Source organism: Sander vitreus, chromosome 19 (assembly GCF_031162955.1).
Source record: "Sander vitreus isolate 19-12246 chromosome 19, sanVit1, whole genome shotgun sequence".
Taxonomy (NCBI): Eukaryota; Metazoa; Chordata; class Actinopteri; order Perciformes; family Percidae; genus Sander; species Sander vitreus.
The window spans coordinates 15,412,579-15,433,591 of record NC_135873.1 but is presented as its reverse complement, the minus strand read 5'-3'; the positions used below and the strand labels follow the sequence as shown (position 1 = coordinate 15,433,591).

The 21,013-nt window shown below is 39.9% G+C and overlaps 1 protein-coding gene across 2 annotated transcripts in view; it reads right to left on the bottom strand.

Annotated features, from left to right (window-relative positions):
• The window catches only part of nrxn2b (neurexin 2b), a 652,809-nt gene that overhangs the window by 591,152 nt on the left and 40,644 nt on the right, over positions 1-21,013 (bottom strand). For both annotated transcript variants that reach the window (XM_078276170.1, XM_078276169.1), the window contains exon 2: positions 9,272-9,292. In XM_078276170.1, coding sequence (XP_078132296.1) covers positions 9,272-9,292 — 21 coding nt within the window. The remainder of the gene's footprint in view (positions 1-9,271; positions 9,293-21,013) is intronic.

Genomic DNA, 21,013 nt, shown 5'->3' with positions numbered 1-21,013 from the left:
ACAAGCTGTTCTTTAATGTCGCTGACTGTTGTTTAGTACCCTTCTTTCTTTTTTACTTTCTTAAAAAGTACCAGTTCAGTCACCGTTTAGGCACCGGCACCGTTTTAAAAGTATCGATTTAGCACTGGTATCAGAAAAAACCCAAACAATACCCAACCCTACTTAAGATATATAACTGTTTTCACATTTTGTAATTTCTATACTGTTTAAATGCTTTAATTCTTCTGGTCAAGTGCTTCTGGTCCCTGTGTTATCATCATCAGCAAAAGCTAACTAATCTTGATGTTTTTAATCTATTTACTTTTCAAACCACACAGCCTTTGACAATACAACAACCAGCTCTGTGACACAATGAGAGTCATAAGCGTTGGTAGATGTTTGCATTTTTGGCATATGTGTTATATTATGCAAGATCTGTTTGGAATAGGAGTAGGTTTTGAACAGTAAATGGACTTGTCTCCTGCTCACCCACAGGAAAGTCAAAGGTCAGGATGAGCTACACAGAGCAGCAACCCCTCAGCCAGTAGAGACCCGGTGTCTTGCTAAAGGACATTTTGGCAGCTTGCCTCGAGTGTGTACTGACAAAAGGATTGAAGTTGGGCATCGTTTGACTGACTTCACATCACTGCACACTTTGGTGTGCTTCTATTTTCCACTGAGATAGCAGTTAAAGTATCCATTAAAAGCCAGCATTCATTGTGATGAATGACATGTAGCTTCCTTTCCATTCATAGGAAAAAAAAAAAAAAGTAAGGTCATCATACCACATTTTATTTAAAAGGTAATTGAATTACAAACACCAATTCCAATGAAGTTAGGATGTTGTGTAAAATGTAAATAAAAACAGACAACCTATATTCAATTGAATACACTACAAAGACAAGATATTTAATGTTCAAACTGATAAACTTTGTTTTTTTGGCAAATATTCACTCATTTTGAATGTGATGCCTGCAACACGTTCCAAAAAAGCTTGGACAGGGGCAACAAAAGACTGGGAATGTTGAGGAATGCTATAAAAAAAAAAAAACACACCTGTTTGTACCATTCCACAGGTGGACAGGTTAATTGGAAACAGGTGAGTGTCATGATTGGGTATTAAAGGAGCATCCCCAAAAGGCTCAGTCGTTTACAAGCAGGGATGGTGCGAGGTTCACCACATTGTGAACAACTGCGTGAGCAAATAGTCCAATAGTTTAAGAACATTGGGTCTCATTCACCAAATGTTCTTGAGAACAAATTTGTTCTTAAACCCCACTTACACAGTGTTCATGAAGATTCTGGCATTCACCAATGTTTTCTTATTTGGGATTTGTTCTTAGGTAAGAACAGAGTCAAAGCACCCTCAAGAGCACTGTTATGCACAATTTAGAGCTGACATATTTGCGCAAAATAAGTAGTAATACCGTTCCAATTTAAATTGTACTATAATTTTGTAACTAATTATTTTACACGTTTGTTTTAATAAATACACATTACACTTATGTTTATTTGTTTTAATAAATACACACTACACTTACACTTCTGCTCATTTGTAAAGCACTTTGAATTGCCATTGTGTATGAAAATTGCTAGGCCTATATAAATAAACTTGCCTTGCTTTGCCTTCAATTCATATCAATTATGTTAACGGGGAACCTTACCATCCAATAATAGGTGATTGATCACACTATTTACACGCCCAAAGTGTGCATATTTCTGCAGACTAGGACTACACCACAAAATGGCGTATTTACTGCTGGTGCAGTGGCCAGCATCCGCCTTCTATGTTTTGAAATATTGTTTTTTGCCTCAGGTTTCAGATCAAACCATTTATTTTTAATTCATCAGTTCTGCGCCCTTGTCCGGATACAGCGTTCACTGCATGAGTAATTGCATTCCATGCATGAGTTTTATTTGCTGCTTTGTATCCACTGCTGACGCTACTAAATATGATGTCTTGTTTTTCGCTAACTTCTTGCAGCACTACCTCCACTTCAGAATAACCAAAGTTTTTCTTTCTTTTGGAGTCGAGGCATCCACTGTCTTTACCACATTTCTCTTGTGTGCTGTGTCATAGCGTGCACACGGCACTGCCATCTCATGCCCTTCTATGGGAATAAACAGGGCGTTTACCTATGCTAAATAGGAGCAACGGGCACAAGCTTTCACTTTAGGAAGACATTGGGATTCATCATTCTAAGAACACGCCTGCAAACATTTCTGCTGTTTAAGAACAGATGTAGACTTTTCTTAGGAACTTTCTTAAGAACAAATTTAAGAAAAAAACTTAGGAAGATATTGGTGAATGAGGCCCAATGTTTCTCAACGTACAATTGCAAGGAATTTATGGATTTCATCATTTAGGCCGAAAACCAACATTGAAATGCCCGTGACCTTCAAACCCTCGGTTGACACTGCATTAAAAACCAACATCATTATGTAAAGGATATTACCATGTGGGCTCAGGAACACTTCAGAAACCAATGTCATTTAACACAGTTCGTGGCTACCATGTCCCAGCGTTTTTAGGATGTGTTGCAAGCATCAAATTCAAAATAAGTTTGTGGTGTATTCAATTGAATATTGGTTGAAAAGGATTTGTCAATCATTGTATTCTATTTTTATTTACGTTTTACACAACGTCCCAACTTCATTGGAATTGGGGTTTGTAAAGCAAAAGACTGCAAGTCAGAATAACAACAAACAAAAAAAGAATCGAGGCAAAGCTAAAAAAAAATTTTTTTTAAATCAAACATGCTGAGAGAGAGCAAGATGGTGAGTGTCAAAGAAGACAAAGAGTAAACAAACTGGATAAGAGATGGGACAGGGAGAAACAAAAAGGAGGATGAAGCAAGAGAAAAATACGTACATCCTGTATTCTAGCCTACTTGAATCCCAAAAGAATATCATTTTACTTTGGAGAAAAGGGAGGTTCTCAGCGGCAAAGCAAGCTCACTCAAGTGTTACTATTTTCCCATTATGAAATTGAGGGAAGGATGAGGAGAGACTAGCTCTATTACCTGTTTCACTTCTTTTATTGGTAACTCTCATTCATCTCGCCAGCCTATTGATCTCAATTTTACCAGACCATTTTTTCTCCACACTGCCACCAACAGCCCTTCATACTGTACATAATTGCAGCCTGCTAAATTAATATTGGACCAAAAATAAAGGCCATGGCTCAAACAAGACAGTCAAAAACAATGTTAGCCTGCTGAATGTTTCAGAGTGAAGAACATGTTTGCTTTGGACCAAGAAAGAGACTCCGGCAGTGAGACTGAATTTCTAAGGCAATGTGATATTTGAAGGGGTTGGGCCTTAAGTAATCAGAAAACACACACTGATGCACACTCATACAAAAGGACTGGGAAGTCTTTCTTGTGAGGAACACATTTACACACAAACAACACAAGCACACACCTATGAGAAAGACAAATGTGGCAGTAACCACTTTCCTCAACCTTTTGGCTTAGCAGCCGTATAGAAGTGAGGGAGAGTGGGGAAGTGCTTTTATTTTCTGAGAACTGGCTGTCGGCTGGGGGACAGACAGGGGATGGACTTTTCATCGGGTTCTGTCCAAATGCAATCTCGCACAGTGTCACCGGGCCAGCATGGACTCTTAGCTTTGCAATCAGTGGCATTTCATGGCATAATTTCATTCAAAAAAAGACTGCAGGTACACAAAAGGATTGCTTAAAACCTCTGCAAATAATGGAAAGTTTTGGAGAAAAAAAAGAATCAAGCAGTGACTCTTGACTTGAGAAATGAACAAATCTGGTTATGAAAGTGACAGTGGGTGTCATGGGGAAAAAAGGAAAGTGATAGCACATGCATACAGTCTATCCCCAGTGTACCAGTGTGTACACACACACACACTATAAATCTGTATAAATGTGTGCTATACCAAGTACATGACAAAACCTATCCTGACATGAGCCTCAGCTTATGCCGTGTTGTGATGTCTCTCTTTGCATGTGTTCACTGAAATTAGTCGTAGCTCTGTTTAGAACGGATTAGTTCTCCGACAATGCACATGGCCAAGCGTTAAAAGATATTTGTCATCAATTGCAGCCACATCATCGGCATGGCTGCAAAGCAAAGACAAGTTGCAAAAGGCCCAGAGTTGAGACAATCATAGAAAACAAGTCTGTCTGGCATTATGGCTCCAGTGTAAATAGAGTGGCAACAAACTCGTCAGTTCAGACAGCTCTACTTTAATTGAGGTTTTTAATATCGTTTTTCTTTGTATACGTTTTACATGTGTACTTTACTGGCCAGTATCTTTAACAGCACAGTGTGCAGAAATTAATGAGGTGCTCGGGTAATAATTATATTACCCACCTTCCCCCGTTAATCCAATCTGAAAGTGCACTTTGACACCACAGCCAGCATAGCCCTCGTAGGTTAATCTACTTTGTGCATTAGATACTATGATCTCTTATGATAGTGTCAAACATTAAGAGCCTCCAAAAGAACAAGGTCAAAACCTTATTAGAACTTACAATAGATGCTAAAACAGGAGTGTTGCCTCCGAATATATTATTTAATGTGGGCAAATTAATGTCTTCCTATTCATTTACATTTCATAGCTTATATACACAATGTGGGCACCAGTAAATAAACCTATCTAGTCCCTCTAGCCTTCAATACCCCAGTAAAGCTGCATTTCACAGCTTCCTATAGAGGCATCTCGCCAATAAGCCTCTTAGCTACTAACTATAAGTTTATCTACCAGAAGAAGGAAGGACGTGACCGAGATGAAGAAGAGAGCAAATAAAAAAAGAGGATTGGCAGAAGGAAAGGAAGAAAGAGATGTCGAGAGTACATCTATGTGGCAAGAAGACAAAACCGGAGATTGATGAGACAGAGTAAAGCTAGAGATAGGTGTAGGGATAAGGGGAAAGGAAGAGGGAAATCATAGAGTGATAGAAAAGAGAGGAGGATTATCTAGACTGTATCCCTGACCGGGCATATATTAGTTGGTGAAGACAACCAAACGAGAGATGAGGCAATATAAACTCCAAATACCCCATAACCCCAGTGTCCATTGGGAAATGCTTAAAAGACTTTATTTCATTTTTTTTAATTTTTTACTATTTCAAAAGCAACATAGGCACAGAGGTGCACAACACATTTTAATTTTAGTACACAAGAGAAAGGAGTACTTTGAAGAAAGCCTTGAGAGCCCTCCCAAAGCTCAATGTAATACAATGTCATTGTAATACAGTCGAATAGCTGAAGTTACGACTTCTGTGTGATAGGTAGAGAGAATATATTCAACGAAAGGGGGTTGGTTTCAAAGGAAATTATACATAATGTAATGTATGCTAAAAACGCTGGTGTTGGTCTGTCAGTTCAAAAAAATATACACGTATATAGGCTGCTGAAACCCTTCAGCTATTCCAAGGTGCTTGAATCAAAAAGATCACACACAAGAATTAACTTCCGCAAGAATTTGACAAAGCTTCACAAATTCAACACACGCACGCACGCACAATGTGCGCACACACACACACACACACACAGAGAGCTCCAGGCCCTGCATTGTCCAATCCATTTCTCTCTCCATCACACCAAACAGTATTGCCAGTGGCCACGCATGTTGACACTGAAGCATCTGGACGCCCACTCCATCCCTTTAGACTTTGTTATCACAAAGCAGAAAAACAGGAAGAGAGAAAAGAGTGTGAGCTGTGTGGGGTGAAATTAACGTCTTGTGAGAACAGGCATGGCTGGACTTTGGCTCCTCCAGGACCTGAGGAGGCTTAATCTCACTGCAACATCTGGCAGAGGCTGGGCAGGCAGAGGCAACATCAAGGCATCCTACTGTCCAAAGGCTCTTGAGCAATTTCAGAGCTGAAGAAAGACACCATTCAGCTCTGTTCCACCCTTCCACTCCTTGGTCTTTTTCCCTGCCAATGAGGTTACTGTGTGCATGTGCGTTTGTTTTGTTTTATTTTCAGCCTATTCTTTTCTTTTCAAGTGCTTGTGAGTAAAAAGCGAGCCAGCAATCTTCCACAATCGATTGCTTTGTTTGAACACTGCATATCTGTTAAGCTCTATTGATTGGAAAGAATGAACAAATTGCGTTGTTGTTGTTATGCTAGGCCGTTATATAAATAAATGCCTATCATTCTCAATTGCTTTTGCAATTCATAATTTTTGGCAAGATCAAAACCAGGTGGTCGGCCTTTTAGCCAAAGGTATTCAAAATAACAACAGCAGTTGGAATTTGTTTGTTCCAAAATCTAGGTTAATAGTCATAATGACATCAGCACATTTAATATTTGGTTTACTCTGTTTTCCTCCTTCTGCTGCCTTGATGCACACGCATTTAAAAAACATTCAAGTTTTTAGTCTATGATTTTGTTTTATTTCTCCTCAGCAAATAAGAACAAAATCCATAATCTGGTTATGATGAACCAAAGTAATCTTCTATTACTACAGGCCCCACACAAATCTATAATCCTGTATCTCTAGCCAACATCAAACTCCATTTTTTACGCTGGGGAAAAGAAAAAATTGTTATTGCCATCCCCGAAGGGTGAGATTAAGTTGGAGGTCTGTGTGGCTCAGACAGAAAAGATCATTAGCCTTGATCAGATTGATTAAGATCAGCGTGGGCAGCTCGGAACATTCCTCACCCAAACAAAGCACCAGGTCACTAAATCTATCAGCCAGTCTCAGAGACCAGCCACACTGACCAGGGTTGGATTTGATCCGTTACTGTCCAACTGTATATCAGCCGTTTTTCTCTTAGACATGTTACTGGTCATGGTCTGTCAGACCAGATCAGTTGGAAGGAAATTAAAAATGGCTATCCTCCAGCCTCTGATTGAACAGCATGTATTTTGACTGCCTCAGCAATGTATTTTTCTTTTCAGTTTTTCTTTTTTGGAAAACATTTCTCACAAGTGCTAGCAAGTGGACCACACACAGACTAATTTTAGAAATTTTCAGTTTCAAATTTACATAGTAGGTTCAAAACCAAAATTATCATCCATACCACTACACTCTTTCTTTGTCAACCACTCTTAACACAACCAACAACACTTGGTGCAGTGAGGTGTTCAAAGCCTTGCAAATGGTAAATCTGTAGGTCCATTCATCCGACCTCTCAGCTTCCACTGCCTTCAGCTTTAGTGTCATTTCTTTATTAGCCTCTACAGAAACACCACTTCACCGGGCAACGAGGTAGACCTGTGCTTACATTATGAAACTATACATCACACATGCAGTCCTCCAGGGGGAGGACATGCTTGGCTATCAGTACACAGATTCCAATGAGCGGCTGGCTCGCCCGTAAAAACAGGTCAGTGTCACAGGCAGATCATCAATCGCCCCACAGTGCAAGAGCAAGGGCCACCGGCCTCCTTCCAGGGGCATTGGACTCCTCGGGGCTTTCAACGTCTCTGTGCATCATTAATCTCAACCAACCTTTGACCACGTGCTCTCCGGCACTAATTAGACCAAATACGTTCACAGGGAAACCCTAAAAATAGAAGAGAAAGAGTTCAGTAGCACTCTGAGGGTTTGGTATCAGAGACAATGAGCCATTAAATAAATCTATTGAGCTGTCTTGTTGATACACAACACACTGGGAACTGGCAACTCCTTGTTTTTAATTAAATGGCATGACTTTAAAAGAGTACAAATTAATTGAGGTGTTAGCATTTAGCATTATCTCCATAAAACCCTGGAGTATGTTTTTAAGTCAAAATTAAATCAAATGCTTATTTAAAAAAAAAGAAACAACAACAGACCTTTCATATTAGAGTTATGGTGTTGCTGGAGAAAACACCTAGACCTCTGTACAAGGAGGTGTTCCCCTCTCAAATTGCTGGGAGCCCACATAAATAACTTACAACATATGGCCTTGCCCAGTGCAAAGAAATATCTACAGAACATACATTAAATCAGCACGAAAGCTGTAAGTTCTGAGCTACAATGGCCTGAGTGACATTTCCTTGGCATACCCAAACACAAAAGAACCACAATTTTTGGTCCACTACTTTTTTACTATAACTCTAAACGTGTAGGTTTTACTAGTGTTGTGTGATGAAAGTTAACATAGGACCCCAGGGTCCCTCAGGAGTTGCCTACCCTGCCTTGGGTCTGTCACAGACATGGGACTGACTGCAAGGGCACTCACACACACACACACACACACACACTTACTTATTACAGGAAGCTTGCGTTTCTCATGTAGGAACAAAAATGTCAGCTTTAAACAGTCTACAACTGCACACTTACTACATCCCAAGCACAAATCATAATTCAAATAAGGTTCACTGGGTTAGCTGATAACAATGAAATGACTGTATGACATACACTTTTATATTACCAATATGTCAAACGATAAACAACTCATGCTTGGTATAAAGATTGAGAAATAAATGCTGTATTCAAGTTTTCAGCTTTAAAGAAAACCTGGAGCAAGAAGATGTTTGTCATAGTGATTTCCCCTGCTGGTTCAGGCCATGTGATAGGTAATCCATCACCTAAAACTCAGCTAGGAGGAAATGCAACTCCAAAACATGCACCAATACCAGACACCTGTTCACTACTCAACACAAAGATTCAAAACAGCCTTTTGTCTTATCTGAGAGTCTGATTTTAATGACAAACCTACTCAGTCAATCAGTGAACCTTTCCCTAAACACTGCAAAGTGGAGACAGCTAACAGTCTGCAGACAGACAAGCCAAGGCTGATCCATCCCTAAAGCCTGCTACATCCAGCACTGGTTCAGTGCCTGGCCCTAGAGCTAATGAGGCCACTCGGGGGCCCTTACAGGCAGCATTTGTTCACCTTTGCTGGCGACAGAAGGGAGGAAAGCATCTCAAAATCACCATGTCATATTTTGTTAACTTTTACAAAACTATGTTAACTAGTAAACAAACTCAAGATTGCCAAGATGTCTCAAAGTTTTCCGGGTTGTTTTTTTTTAGTCTAATATATGACTGATATATTCCTAAGTGAAATATACAACCACAACCATATGCTTATGTCTACAGAGATAAACCACAGTAAAACAAAATAAAATTTAAAAAGACAAGATAAAATAAACAAGAGATAAAACGGATTATTTTGGTTGCACATTTGTCACTTTTGTCTTGATCGGAAACTGTAATTTAGGCCCCCTGGACGTCACTTATAACCGCAGTCCAAACTGACAATGCCCCTCCCCAGAGGGAGGGCATACAGTATTAACAATCAGCCAGCATCAGCATCCATGACAGCATTAAGGAAAGCCATCAGAAGGCCCGTGAAGTAAAGCACCAGTCTTACCTTCGGCAGCATACTCTTCAGCTTCAGGGAGGGTCCGAAGGGAATGCATGAAAAAGAGAGAGAAAAGACACAAAGAGCAGACTCATTAGATGTTACTTACTTTATTTCTCTTTAAATAAATGTCTTATTTTTTCTTCAAACTAAATCTTTATAAGATAAAATCTAAATAAAGACTGCAGAAGAAGCTTGAGATCTGACAGCAAAACAAAATGAAGTCCGCTCCCTGGAATATCTGATCCAATGTTTTTTTTCTTCTTCTGGTGACTCTCTTGAAAGCCAGCAAATGATCAAATAATTTCACAAACACCATATTATTATCTTTAAGAAATGTCTAATGGAGAAGTGGAGAACCCTTAGCATACTGTAACCACACTACCTCACATAGGGAACAGGAGGCTTCAGTCAAAGATGATCCCCAACTGAGAGACACTGACTCTCACACACTTTTATCTGGCTTAATGATACAGTGAGTTGGAGTATTAGAGTTCAGGTTACAGCAGGATGCTTAAATCACAAAAGCTACCCTACAGCTGCAGAGGCGCATCTGTAATGCTGGAAAATACAACTACAGCCGCCTGCCACTCTAAACCCCAAGATGAGGCCCTACCCAAAAACAGCCTCTAGCTTGGCACGGCATCCAGGTGGAGAGCTTGGCATTTTGAACTGGTATTGTGGCTGCTGGGTCTAGGTCTCCATGGGCCACTACTGGATTAAGTTGTAGCATGGTCAATAACATTTGAAAGTGACTCTACTCTGCGCTGGTTCAATGTGTTAATGGATTACAGCACTTCAGTCGGAGCATTAACAGCTGCAGGCATTTTGTGCAACAGCAGCATACAATTTATGTAAAAACTATGAGGTCATGTTTGAGCTAAAAGGGCAAATCTATTTTTTTTTTATATATGGTCCATATAAATCCAATGTGTTGGGAAGCCAACATAGTAACAGCTTTTAGCATTAAGATTTGATGATAAGAGCAGCCACCATTTATAAATCTGAAATGCCAAATGTGGCTGAAAAGTAAGCAAGTCAACCAGATTTCCCATCACAGTTCTTGAAAAGGAATTATCTTGATTGAAAGTACCAGTTCGTGAGATGAATGGGCCCGATCATATCTCTGCTTATGAATTCCTTACTATTATTGAGCTTGTTTGAGTTTAAATAATGGTGTAACTAAAACCACAGGGTTACTAAAATAATGACTTTAGGGGATATAACATTCTTATTTTGCTCCTCTGTTGTCCGCATGGAGCCAGGACACCAATCATACAACAGCAACTCTCAAGGACATTTAACCAGGACGTCAGGACTTCTTCAGTTGAAGGGCGGTCCCACTATGTATCTCTGGTGCCTGAACTGAGTTCAATGAGACAAGGTGATTGTCACAAGTATACAGTAACATAAAAGTATAAAGATTAAACCTCTCCCTGGTAAGTGTAGATTGTTTCAATGCATTTAAACCAGCAGAAAGGATACCCGTACACTGATTGAAAGGCATTTATGAATGACAGAGCGTTTGCCAAGCTCAAGCATGGGAATCATGTTTGTCTGATGTGTGTAGTAGCTGTTTATACAATCACTGGCCATGACTCTGCCTTTCCTCCCGTCTCATCTCAGATCATAGTCCATCATCCTTTTTCATTGTGCTCCCTCATATCTTCCTTTCTCCCTCCCAAGCTGAAGCAAAGGGTCCTGGATATACAGTAGAGGTTGTTGTTTATATCATCACCAGCCACGACTACCTTTCGCCTCCACCTATCTCTCAACATTGGTCCTAATCCTATCTTTCTTTGAAGTCCCTGTGTCTGTTAAAATTCAGCTTCATATAGTCAATCATAGAGGAAAACTGCTTCTGTTCGGACATGGAGAGAAAGATGAACAAAGAAAAATGTTCTCTCTTTTTGGATAGTCGGAATGTTGGTTTATTTAAATAGAAAGACCATTAACTTCTCGCATTATGGGGGGAATGTCTTCCCGGGTCTTGACACGGGAAGACATTCCTTATCTCTTGAGAACACTAAGAATCATTTGCCAATAGGCCCTGCACACACAGGTAATGGTGGGCACCACTAATTGTTAAATCTATACCATTTCAAGGTCTACTCTTACTTGACAGATATTCCTCTTCAGCAAGCATTGTTTCACACTGGGAATAGTTGTGAAATCTAGCCTTAGGGAAGAAACACAATTTCAGTCAGACAGTCTTAGTGGGATATACCTCATCCATCTAAGCTTAACCCTTTTATCCCATTGATAGTTTCCAGTAGTCTTTGCTACCCATTACTTTTATCCCATAGGTGTATTCCATTAGGGTGTACCCCACATAGCCTCAGGCTTTAAGCTCCACTGGGATCCTAGTCTTTTCAATGTACTTTGTGATTCATATGGGAATGTGGAGAACATATTCAGAGGAAAACGCTCAGATGTATGTGTGATTCCCCAGCAAAAATGGGGCACTAGGCTAGAAAGAGGAGTACAAATTATTTATTCTTACCTTTTCCTCCCAACCAAAGAGTAAAAGTGATCTAAAAAGCTAAAATGCAGAAATACTCAACATTAAAAGTGACAGCCAGTCAAATGTGACATTTCTTTCATATCTCTAAATGTGTGTGCAATACCTCCAGCAACAAAAGTAAAATCAATCAAGGACACAGTCACAAGATATAACAGAGAGCAGAAATCAAACTTGGGCTGTAATAAACATAGATAAAATAAATACCTAAGTAAAATAGATTTCTTCACCAATGAATCCCTGAGGCTTTGGAGGCAAATGAGACTTTTCAGACCTAATCCTAACCAAGCTAACTAAAGGATTTACCGTGAGGGGAAAAGCATGACTGCATTGAAAAACAACATCCTCTCCATTGCTTTCCTCCCATTACTTTGCACACCAAGTTAGCCACAGAATTAACTGTTGCTTGGATACAAAAAGAGCATGAATTGGCGTAAAGTAATATTGCAACTATTTCAAGGTACAACATTACCAGTTATACCATAATTACAACTTGAAATATTAAATTTCAACAGCAAGCTTAAATAGTACTTAGGAACTACATTTAGAAAATAAAAATAAATATAAATATAAATATATATATATATAAATAAATAAATGATATGAAATATGGTTACACATATAACTACCAATAAACTACTCTCAAAGCCATTCTGTCAGTAAATATTCAAACATCCTGCATCCTAAAAAAATCTATTGCAATTGTTGACTTCTTTTGTAAATTAATCATCTGTAATTCTCGGAATCATTTTCTCATTATAGATAAAGGGCTAAAGCTCAGCAGCAAGTCGTCACAGAGGGAGTCCACGCTCAACATCACAGGCAGCAAGAAAGGGACTGCATCTCTCGCTCACACTTACACTCAGCTGAAGAAGTCCTTGCAAATCACACACACATCAAGTCACCCGCACGCTCCAACACAAATTTACAACATCTTTTGATCTAGCTACAAACTGAGAAATACACATTATGGTGTATTTCTATTTTTAACGTGTAATAGCGGTAAAAATGTATACAAAAATAAATATTCAGTGATAATCAGTAAAGTTGTATTTTACTTTCATAGTAGATGTGGTGCTGTCAATTGGTTATAATGTAAATACCTAGTAACTGTACTGGTATCCGTTTATAGTAGTCTCACAATACCAGACCTTAACAGCGATGGAGTATGGTAGGGCTACACCGCCTATCTATTCTGGGATAGAGGGAAACACTCTGGCTTGTTTGTATCTCCTTAAACCAATCACAACCATCCTGAATGGAGATAGCGAGGGGGGGGGGGGGGCCCTTGCGGCACGTGAGAGACTCGCCGGACATCAGGCTTTATCACAGCAATGTACATCCGTTGAGTCAGAGTAATTGTATAGTGAATATATGAATAAAATACCAGTTAAGTACTGTATATACGTATTGTTGCGTATGTATAAACTAAAATGCTAAAATAGCATGCGGATGACAGTCAATGTCAATTTTGAATTCAACATGTTTTTTTAAAGAAAAAAAAACATTTTAGCACAATATTTGCTAAGCATATACACCTGTTGATTTATGTCTATAAAGTGGGTCGCTTGGCTACTGTTTCCATCTGTTTTCAGGCTGCAGTTTACCCATCCTATATTTTGTAGCTCGAATGTGGCATAAGGCAAATAAGTCACCAGAGTGGATATTGGAGCAGCACAGAGTACAACATTTTCTTTGAAGCCACACAGGTTTAGCCTGGCTCCGCCCTCCTACTTACTTCCGCTCAATTTTCATTTCCCTTCAGTACTCCGTCTGGGTTTGCGGTATATTCTCCGGTCAAATATTTGTAGGTCCAATCAGCGAACAGAGGGAGTGGCTGAGAAAGATGACGTTGAGGACGTGCACTAGAAAGATGCGAGCAAAGCCATTCGGTCCGTTGTGGCAGCAACGCTGCCGAATATCCAGAAGTTAAAGCCCGAGCAAGAACAATCTTTGCTGAGTTGTGTTGGTGGCCATGATGTTGATGAGTTTGAGTTTGATTTTCCAGCTCGCTCCATTAGTGGTGAAGGAGTTGCCTAGGCTAACGCTAGCGATGCTAATGCTAAATATAAGCCGATAGTTGTTGACGGTCTCCCCTCTTGTTGCACATGCGCATGACATACGTTACGACCAAACATTAGCGATTGGTTATGGCAGATCCAGAGTGGCTCTGGGCAGATCCAATAGTTTTAAACTTCAACAGAGTACCCGCCTTCAAGGAAGTTAACACTTGTCAATGGAGAGAGGCCAGACTCTCTGTACAAATGAAATGTACGAGAGTCTGGTAGGACCAGGCTAACACAGGTTAGCATTACCCAAACAATGCTAGGGTCAAGTAAAAGTGGGCGGATTTAGCTTTTAGGCAACAAAGAGGCCCCACTGTGCTGTGAACAATACTGGCTAGGGGTGCACGATATATCGACTCAATATAGTTATCGCGATGTCACGTTGCGCGATTATTATACTGCAAGTCTCGCGATAATTACGCAATATTTTGTTTGCGTTGCATCCCGCCCTGACATGTACCCAAAGAGTATAGAAGCGAGAGGCGAAACTCAATAGAACGTTGTGTCACCTTCAGTCCAAGATGGCGGAGCTGCAGTTCCATTGAGTTTCGCCTCTTGTTACGTCTATACTCTTTGATGCACCTCTCGAAAAATACACATCACTTGGTAGCGTTGTAGTTCCCCCCCGACTCATTTCCTGGTTCTCCTTCTCCATAAAGAACATGAAGTGAAGGAGAGGGTTAACTGTTCCTGCTCCAGATTTCCCACCGTGGTCAGAAAGAACAGGGGAGACACTTTGTTTCTCTCATTAAGACTCTAGAGTCTCTACTCACTCCGAAGAAAATCGCCGTCACTCTCTCACTTCTTCCTCGCTCTACCGCACACGCACGCCGGCTCGACGCACACACCAGAGCATGTATAAACATCAGCTGCGTGGAGCCTCCGCAGAACCATAAAACGAAGCAAAAGAAAAGAAAGGACCTAAAGAGAGAGCGAAGAGTGGAGCAAAAAGAACACAAAAGTAAGAAAATGAGTGTTGCTCTGGGAGACGACAAAATAACAGAGAGGAAACTTTAGAGGCCAAAAGTAACCTACAGTCATATTAGCTACAAAAGAGAGCAACATGCACTCGCTTGTGGGCGCTCCTGGGCGTGCCTAGCCTACCCCTGGTTGCTTGGGAACAGTAAACATAAATTCTCCGGTGCTACCTTAAACCACGTCTTAAAAGTTACTTCAGAGGTATTGTTAAGTCACAAGAACGATGTTTTTGGATTTAAAAGTATTTAATTCTCGATAAAAGTAACAATATATGAGATTAAATGCCAAACATATCAGATATATACATAAATACGATGTCCTGAAGCGTTTTCCGCCATCTTGAATTATTTTCTTCGACTCGCTCGAGCCACTGACATACGTCACGCTGCCTTCACTCGGATTGGCAGGTGCTCGTGGCCAAACGGCCACTCCCAGAGTGATAGAGAAAGACATTATATATTTATAATCTCTATGACATTTATATCTCTATGGCTCTGGCCAGTCCCATTGAAAATGAATAGTAACCTGTCGCTTTGTCTCGGTCTCTTGTAGCTAATGTGACTGTAGGGTAATGCCTCCTCCTCGGTAGCTTGGAAATACTTTGGCTTTAAGCCAACAGATGTGCATTGCATTGTTTTTTATACTGTAGTGTATATACAACCAGTACAACATGTCCTGTTCTATAGACATGCTCTTTATTTATTTTATACTGTCCAACCAGTAAAACATGTCCTGTTCTGTAGACACATGTTGTACCAGTCTAAAGTCTGTTTTAGTCAGTTGAAATAAACCTTGTATTGTAAGAAAACTTGCTTTATTTGTTATAAATCTATTTTGATGCGTTTTCCTATTACTTTGATAATTTTACATTACATTTAAAAATATCGAAATTAATATCGATATCGCAATATTCATAATCGATATCGCAATATTTTTTTTTTTTTTATATCGTGCACCCCTAATACTGGCTCTAATGCTTTCTTTTAACGTGTATAAAATTCTGCATAATAAAGAACGGTGTTTGAAATGTCTGTGTATTGCTTGGGAGTCAGCTTTTTATTCCAAACTTCAAATGCAGACCATTATTTTACATGGCCCCATGTCTTGTGAGTCACTCTAGTTGCACTGGAAATACTTTGAAAGTCTGTAATTTTGGCCAGTGTCCAGAGTGTCCCTCAGGAAACTGAGATTTCAAAAGGGCAAGAGGGAAGAGAAAAAGCCCTTTCCATCCAAGGCTATTTGACATGACATCAGAGAGGCACAAAGGAAAAGAAATGACAGCATTAGTAAATAAAAGAGACGAGTAAGTAGAGAGAAGAGACACACACACACACACACTTTTCCTTCCTATTTATATTCAAATCAGAGGGAAGCTTTGTCCTGAACTTTCTCTCTGACTGACAAATTAATCCACAAGACATGGCCTTTACAGATTTCACACCAAATCTCGACAGCAAAACACAAAACTTCCACCCGACAAATGCGCAATCAAAGTTGAGGCTTTCTAATCCTGATAAAGAAAAAATAAATGAAACGGAGTGACTGATTTATCTAGCAACAACACAACATAAAGAATCCCCCGTTTAATACAGGATGTCAGGAAGTTAAAAAGAGAACTGGGGTCAAATGGAAAGGATTAGAGCGATGCAACCTTAAACAGATGTGTAAGTTTTTTCTTCACTGAGCAGGAGAAACTGATTGCCATCTCTGTTTTTTTTTAAATGTCCTGTATTAAAGCAATACTTAAAAATATGGTTTACTGTATACCCCATGAGCCAAGGAAGAAGTGATTCGTTTTTGGTGCAGATCAAGAAGTGTGTAAAGGATTTGTTAACACAGCGTGATAGGGCATGAACTTCGGTGACTGTCTATCACTATGTTTCTTGGTACAGATCAAATCTACAATTTTGAATCAACTTCTATTTGTAATACAGTATACCGTTCATTTAGAAGACTGCTCAGCCTAGGCAGATTGGGTGCTTTCTAGACACATTTCATTTAGAAACAATCATGCACATCTAGGGCTGGGCACCGAACGTCGATATTCAGCACTGACCGAAAATACTCCGATCCTATGAGTATCGAAAAATTATTTATCTTTCGGAGCCAGAAGCGTCTGAGTGCGTAAGCGCAAGCTTATCTGTCCTCTCTGCATATTATGCATACACACACACACACACACACACACGCAGAGGTGCGGATGGAGTAAACTCGAGCAAACTACGTCGCCTCTGCAGTTTTGTCACAGTGAGTCATGGCAATGCCGATAAAGTGGTTGCAAGTATGGTTAGTGTTTTTCAAAACTTCACGCAGACAGCGTTTGCTGTGATATGATATTAATGGCGAGGCGAAAGCGGTCACGGTTACACTTCCTCTGAGACAAGCAGGCACAACAGTGGTTTCTGTGCCCTGGTGACTGACAGGCTGAGGTTGTAAGGCAAGGCCACTTTATTTCTACAGCACCTTTCAGCAACAAGGCAATTCAATGACATTCCTTTGCACTGAAGTTAGTTCTCCATTAGTTCAATGTTGACGGCAGGGCAGCCAAGTATGTTGTTAAATGTTTGTGTCATTATACAGTTTGCAGTAAAAAGTCTTTGTTGTTTACATTCCTTTGCATTTTAGTTAGTTCAATATTAGCCTGTACACATTTGTTTATTATTTATAACATGTTCACGTTGTGGCAAAAAGGTTTCTCTTTTTTTGTTAATTTTTAAAGTTGGGATTGATACCAATCCTGAGTATCTGACTGGCGCACCCCTATCCAAAGCACAACCAGTTTTATTACTGTTACTCTGAGTGAGCAGTGTTACCAGAATTTTTTTTATTTTGTTAACTGTTTTGATTCACAATTAAGGTGGAAAGTTTTGTGTTTAATGTATTTTTGTTGATGTTGAAATGGATTTTAAAACACATGGTATCGAAGAAAGTATCGTTAAGGAACCGGCATCGAAACTGAGGTATGGAAGTTGGCACCGGATCAAAAGATTTTGACATCGGTAGCATATCTGTACTTTCAGACTTAAACCTCACACAGTGCTGACTCATAAAGCAAAAGCAAATATCAGAGGGAGGTCGGGGAGAGGTAATAACTTGAGAAATAAATGGGGGAGCACCTCTTCTGCCAAAGTCATCGCACCACTGAGAGTTAAAGTTAGAGGACGGGGTAAAGGTAATGGTTGAAATACATCAGGGCCTTCGCACAAGGTTCACCAAGGACAAGGTCTGACAGAAATAAACAAAGATAAAGAGAGACTGGAAGAAATTGTAAGGTAAAATATAGACTGAAAGTGGATATAAAATAAAAACTTCCTTTGCAGTGGGCAACATTAGATATTAAAGTATTATTTTTATTTAAAATTGAGTCTCGGTGGTTCATTAATTTAATTCCAAGCTAATAAATGAAGCCGGTTTTGAGGAGCGTGAGCTGTAAAACAGCATAGCAGTTGGACTGTCTTAGTCTTCTAAAACAGCAATGATGTGTTTCAGCAGGGGAGAGCAAAACAGAACTGATTGAGAGTTCAAATGAGAGATAGGTTAATTAAGCAAGATATTATCACTTGCCTAATAGGAGCTGACTGGGTAGAGTGAGGGGAGGCAAAAAGACAGTAAAGGAAGACAATTTGTTGATGCTCAAAACCATATGGGCTATGGGAGCTATCAGACACATGAGCTTATCCAACCCAATCTGTTCTGTGAAGAGCAGCAATGAAAAGGGTTTGAAAGGTCAAACCAAGCTTGAATTGCTCTTCCATTTACCAAAGGCAACCTAAATATAAGAACGTCACCTTACACACTTTATTGTAACATCCATGTTACAATAAAGTTTGAAACATGACTGTTATTAACTTGATCATTTCCATTCCAGTTCCTCCTGTGGGTGATTGACAGGAAGGATAGTGTAAAATAATACAGCACTAACATGAAAAAACTCAACTGAGGCACACTGAAATATAAAAAAAATAAAAATAAACTTTGACTGAATCAAATGAATGCCTCATGTTTGCTATGATGGATTATCTGGCTCTGTCTATCTTCAAATCTGTGGAACTAGTTTTTTTTACAATATACAAGGACGGATGGCAGCAAATGGCGTGTTATGAAAGTGGAGAAAATGAGTGCTGATATCTGTAACTGTGCTGACTGTGTGCAGACAGCAAGCAGACCACTGACAGACACAATCTACAGTGATTATGCTTCACCGATGAAATGCATTGCACAGTCCCTCCAGGATTTCATGATGTCGCGATCGCGCCAATTCACGCGAATTCAACCAATCATCGTGACTTTGGTACGACTCGCAATTTTAAATCACTCAATCAATCACAGCAACTTTTCCGCAAATTTGACCAATAACCAGAGTTTCCCGTGACTTCAACCAATCCCAGCAGTCCCACGTGCCAGACTTTACGTCAGTATATAGGGACTCTGAGTGCCACTGACCAAGCGGGAGTAAGAGAGAGCTTGTTTCTGATATGAAGCAGGACTTGAACATCTCACATTTACCAACAAAACATACAGTGAAAGACAAATATTAGAGTGCAAAATATTTCAGACCGTCCTGCCAAACTGTATACATTTTTACATCAATGTACACTGTAACGTTTTTTCACTCTAAAGTCAGCGGCTGCTGTTTCAATCCTGTCGGCTGTCTGCAGTGGGCGGGGGGGCGGAGCTGCTGCTTGCTCATACAGTTCCCCCCGCTACTGGCGCGCACACACGGTGGATGCGGAGATGAGACAACACGATGACCTAAATTGAGGACAGCTACGCTCGTTATTGTAAGTGCAATGATAAGTTAAAGTCTAATAAGTACTTTATCAAACCGTATGAATGTGTGTCCCAGGCCAGGTTAGGAAATTAACTAACAATGTTAGTTAACTAACATATTTTTTTGTCTTAAATCCACCAGCCGTTTTCATATTATACCAACATTTGCAGCATCCTGAGCCTTTTTGGTAACTTTTTTTGCAACTTTCACTGTCTCCCGCAACTTAATTGCGACAAACATACAAAAGACATCGCAACTTTTATCGCAATTTTTTACAAAAGCTTCCACAAAATCAGGCATTTTGGGCCGCAACGATCTCAAAAAAAGGCTGCGAAATCCTGGAGGGACTGATTGCACCTGTGTGGCATAAAGCGCTTTAAAACACTATTAAAATGCTAACATCATTATACAACATTAACATAAAAAAAAAGGAAGGTGCTTGATAATCCACATATTTCCTGTGCGTGTATGTGTGCAGCCAGCGGATGAGTGTATCTTTCACCAATCAAGCATTGGCCTGGCTTGGCTGCCTTCCTGTCTATTAGGGCCCTCCAGCCTAGTGGACTTAATGACATTTGATTTTCAACTCGGCTCATTTTTCACTACATTTAACCTTGATTTTAAATTCCATTGAAGTTTGTATTAGCATCATTCACGTGTAACCACAATTGAATTTGAAAGTAATGACTGGTGCTGAGTTAACTAACATTCATTTATGAGCAGAAAAGAAGCTCTTTCATGTTTCTATTGAAGATTTGCGATGGCAGAGGAGCTATGTTTGAAAGGGATGTCATCTATTTGTTACAATGGCATTACTGATTCAAAAGAGCACTGGGTCGTCGGGGTATCAAATTAAAGGGAAAACCACACACTCTAAATCATTACTACATGATGTTCAAAGCATTCCAGGTCAAATTGTGTGATATGTTTGAGTGAACACAATCTGCCTTGTTGTAGTTCTACATTAGTTAGTGATTTCAAACAAACATTTTCCAGAATGCCTTTCGACAGCCCCCAAGACAAAGCTGCAGATTGTGTGTGTGTGTAAACAACAAGCAACACCTGAGCATATTAAAGGTGCTGTAGGTAGGATTTTGAAGATCCAGGACTTAGCCAAAAAATTTGAACATCGACAACTTCTCAGTCCCTCTCCCCTTTCTGCTAAAGGCCAAAGCGGTCTCCTAAGACCCTCACCCCACAAGGGAGAATGAATGTGTGCGCATGAGCAGTGATTGACATGCAGTTAGACACCCCCCCCCCAGGGTCCTGATTGGTGCATCTGAACAGGGAGCTGTGGATTTTTGCAAATCGCACTACAGGCTGTAGGTGGTGCCAGGGGAGCCGGATTTTTTTATTTTTTATTACTTGCTTCATGTAGTTCTACTCGAACATAGGGTCAGTTTCAGCAAATATGA